The 4,175-nt window shown below is 46.1% G+C and overlaps 1 protein-coding gene across 1 annotated transcript; it reads left to right on the top strand.

The window, feature by feature from the left end:
• The first annotated feature begins 888 nt into the window (after positions 1-888).
• On the top strand, positions 889-1,863 carry LOC119820288 (olfactory receptor 49-like). Its single transcript, XM_038338428.1, has one exon. The coding sequence runs from the start codon at positions 889-891 to the stop codon at positions 1,861-1,863; it is 975 nt and encodes a 324-aa protein (XP_038194356.1).
• The last annotated feature ends 2,312 nt before the right edge of the window (positions 1,864-4,175 follow it).

The raw sequence follows: 4,175 nt of genomic DNA, 5'->3' as shown, positions 1-4,175 counted from the left end.
TGCTCTGTGTCCTGACTACATTTGTGAAGACTCAGCAAGTGGCATCTAAAGAACATATGCCAAAAACCAGGGACGGAGGTGAGCACCTCTAATCCCAGGCCCTGGGAAAGCAGAGGCATGTGGATCACTGTCGAGTTCGAGGCCAGCCTTGTCTACACAGTGAGACACATGCCCTTATAAAAACTGATGTTATCATGCAACATGTAAGCAAACAGCATGGCAGTGTAAAAAATATTCTTTGTAATAACTGACCGATTCCATACTTAAGAGACTCCCTGCAAAGAACAGGTCTCACCATAGTGGACTGTCAGATTTACCAGGCATGATCATCACAGTTTTCTCAAAGTCCCTAGTAAATGAGTTAGGGAAGCAGGAACTAAAATTCCTCCTCCTCCTCATTCCTCTTTCTCCTAGTCTTTCTTTTCTCTTCTTTCCCTCCTTCTTACTTTCACTCCACTTCCTGTTTCTTCCCCGTCTTCCTCCCCATCCTCTTGGACATCTCCCATTCTTATTTTCTCTTCCAATATTCATCCTCCTCAATTTCCTCTTTGTTCCTTTTCCTTCTTCTTTGTGGATTTTTGAAATAGGGTCTCATGTAGCCAAAATTTTTCTGCAACTTCTGTGTAGCTGAAGATGATCTTGAATTCTCAGTTGTCCTCCATCATCCTCCCAAGTGCTAGGTTTAGAGGCTGGTGCTTACATTAATCTAATATTCCCCATCATTATCATTCAATGCAGGTAGTTTGTATTCGTGCGGTGTTTATATATGACAAATAATGTCCTAAATGTCATGTATTTTTATCTCCAGTACTCTTTGTGACAGACACTGACTGCCCCTGTATTTCCGAGGTTCCTGACACCTACACAGGCTCCCCACAACGCTTGCAGATGGAGGTCTCTGTGCCCATCCCCGCGGTCAACCGCTCCTCAGTGCTGGAGTTCCTGCTTCTGGGGGTCACAGAAAAGCGCGGGCTCCAACTCCTCCTCTTCGGAGTCCTCCTGATCACCTACACGCTGACCCTGCTGGGCAATCTGCTCATAGTCGCTCTCACCTTGGCGGACCGCCGCCTGCACACCCCCATGTACTTCTTCCTGCGCCACTTCTCGCTGCTGGAAGTGGGTTTCACATCCACTGTGTCCCCGCAGATGCTGGCACACCTACTGTCTGCACGCGGGGCCATCTCCCGCCACCGCTGCTTCGCACAGATGATTCTCTACTTCACCCTGGGCGCCGTAGAGTCCCTGCTGCTGGCGGTGATGTCCACTGACCGCTTTCTGGCCATCTGCAGGCCCCTGCGCTACCCCGCACTCATGACGCCCCGAGTCTGCTCCTCCCTGGTGCTGGCCTGCTGGGCTGCCAGCCTCCTGGCCCTGCCTGGGCTGTTTGCCTGGATGTTGTCTCTCCCTTTTTGTGGGCCTCGAGTCCTCAATCACTTCTTCTGCGACAGCTCCCCTTTGCTGGAGCTGGTGTGTGCAGACACCAGGCTTCTGCAGCTAGTGGCCTTCCTGGTGGCTGTGTGCACCCTGCTCATTGCTACCTTGATCACAGCCTTGTCCTATGGCTTCATCATCAGCACCATCCTGCGCTTGCCTGCAGCTGAGGCTCGCAGCAAGGCCTTCTCCACCTGTTCTTCCCACATCCTCGTGGTGACAATGAGCTATGGGAGCTGCATCATCATGTACCTCAACCCCACACAGACAGGGAGGCTGGACCTCAACAAAGGGATAGCTTTCTTCAACACCACAGTGTCACCCCTGCTGAATCCCTTCATCTATTGCCTCAGGAACCAACTAGTCCACAGAGTGTGCAGGGATTTGCTGCTCAGGGGAAGGGAGCTTTCTTCCAAGATATTCAGAGCCTAAGACTACAAAGCTGTGTTTTTGGTGTAATGGCATTATTGCTGCTTATTAGTGTATGTGTGTTTTGGTTTACTGTGGCTTGAAAACAAGGGCAATGCTCATGGTGAGGCCAAGTACTCCACCATTGAGTTACAACCTCAGCCCTCTTTTCCTTTTCTTTTCTTTTCTTTTTTATTTTTATTTTATTTATTTATTTATTTATTTATTTATTTATTTATTTATTTAAGACAGGGTTTCTATGTAGCTTTGGAACCTGTCCTGGAACAAGCTCTTGTAGACCAAGCTGAGCCTCAAACTCACAGAGATCTACCTGCCCCTGAGTGCTGGGATTGAAGGCATGTGCCACCACCGCCCGGTTCCCTTGTTATTTTCAAACACTGTCTCAAGAAATTACTGAATTAAAGCTGGCCTTGAACTCACACTATCGGTGATGCAGGCCTTGGCATTTCCATCCTTTGGCCTCAGTCTCCTGACTAGCTGGAACTGGGATGTGCTACCAGGCCTGACTGGTTTGATCAAAGTTGAATCAATTATTTTTTCCCTTTATTTTTATTTATTTAATTTTTTTGGGGGGGGAGGAGTGATTTGTATGTATATATGTCTGAGTACCACTTGTATGCAGTGTCCAGAGGCCAGAAGAGGGGTCCTCTGAGCCTGGAGTTACAGATGATTGTGGCTATCATGTAGTTGCTGAGAATGAAACCCAGGTTCTCTGGAAAAGCAGCCAGTGCTCCTCACTGCTGAGGCATCTCTCCAGCCAAATGAGGGCATATTTATTTGACTAGGGAAGACAAACAACAAAATAAACAAACAAATAAAATTAACTATAAAGCTCATGCTGCCAAGCACAGTGGTGATACCAAATTCATAGTAAAATCTGTGCCACAAGAATCCAACGTGAGCTACCCATCTATAAGAAGCCATTTAAAACTAGGCAGTGGTGCTCATGTCTTTAATCTCAGCACTTTGGAGGCAGAGGCAGGCAAATCTCTGTGAGTTCAAGGCCAGCCTGGTCTACAGAGCAAGTTCCAGGACAATCTCCAAAACTACAGAGAAACGCAGCTTCAAAAAAACAAAACAAAGCCAGGCTGTGGTGGCGCACGCCTTTAATCCCAGCACTCGGGAGGCAGAGGCAGGCGGATCTCTGTGAGTTCGAGACCAGCCTGGTCTACAAGAGCTAGTTCCAGGACAGGCTCCAAAGCTACAGAGAAACCCTGTCTCAAAAAAAAAAAAAAAAAAAAAAAAAACAACAATAAAAAATATTAAGGAAGACATTTAAAATAGCTAAATTAATAATAAAAAGCAGATTTATTCAACTTGGTCCCTTTGGGAGAGTACAAAGGGATTCAGCAATTACTGCTCCACTCAAGTCTCTCTTCAGGAACCCAAAAGGGGACTAAAGTTGAAATAGAGTGCCAGACATATGCTCACCTAAGCTCTGCTAAAACCTAAGTCTCCAGAAGGTCATAGTTCATAGAAGAGAACCCAGTACTGTTGTTTTGTTAAATGAATGTGCTAAAGGGGCTGGAGAAGTGGCTGTGGGGTTAATGACAGGGGCTACTCTTGCAGAGGATCCAGGTACTCACATGGTGGCTACCATATGTAATTCTAGTTCAAGAGCATGTGATGCCTTTTCTGACCTCCCAGGGCACTGTATGCATGTTCCATGCATGCAAGCAAAGCACTTATACATATAAAGTAAAAAAAAAATCTTTTTTTTAAAAATGGCTGTATTGTGGCACTGCCATCTAACTATTCATGCTAATACCCATAGATGATCACGGCCCTTAACCCTCATCAGAAAAGCCTCATTTCTGTGTGGGTAACAAGGTAGAAACACATGATGGTCAAAGTGCTGAGAACAAGTGACTGTTGGGAGCTCCTCCCCAAATGAGACATTTATATTAACTCCCCCCCCCCCCCGCCCAAGACTCAGGGAAGGTCACAGAAGAGGTGGAAGGAAAGCAAGACCTGAAGAATGAGGAGAAGTACTGTGGAATCTTCTGGACATGGGGCTTTCGTAGCTGTGGTTACCTGAACAAGATTAAACTAATTACAGCATAAGTCAGCATTGCAACAGGTATCATTGACTGGACTCGGTGGTTTACTAAAACAAATAAATAAACAAAAAACAAGCATACTGGATTGACACGGTGCATGTCTTTAATCCCAGCTTTCAGGAGGCTGTCTCTGAGGTTTCTTTTCTTTTTTAAAAAATGATTTATTTATTTGTATTGGTACATCTGTGTAAGGGTGTTGGATCCCCTGGAACTGGATAACAGACAGTTGTGAACCCAGGTCCTCTGGAGGAGCAG

Source organism: Arvicola amphibius, chromosome 8 (assembly GCF_903992535.2).
Source record: "Arvicola amphibius chromosome 8, mArvAmp1.2, whole genome shotgun sequence".
Taxonomy (NCBI): Eukaryota; Metazoa; Chordata; class Mammalia; order Rodentia; family Cricetidae; genus Arvicola; species Arvicola amphibius.
This window is presented reverse-complemented; position numbering and strand designations above follow the sequence as displayed.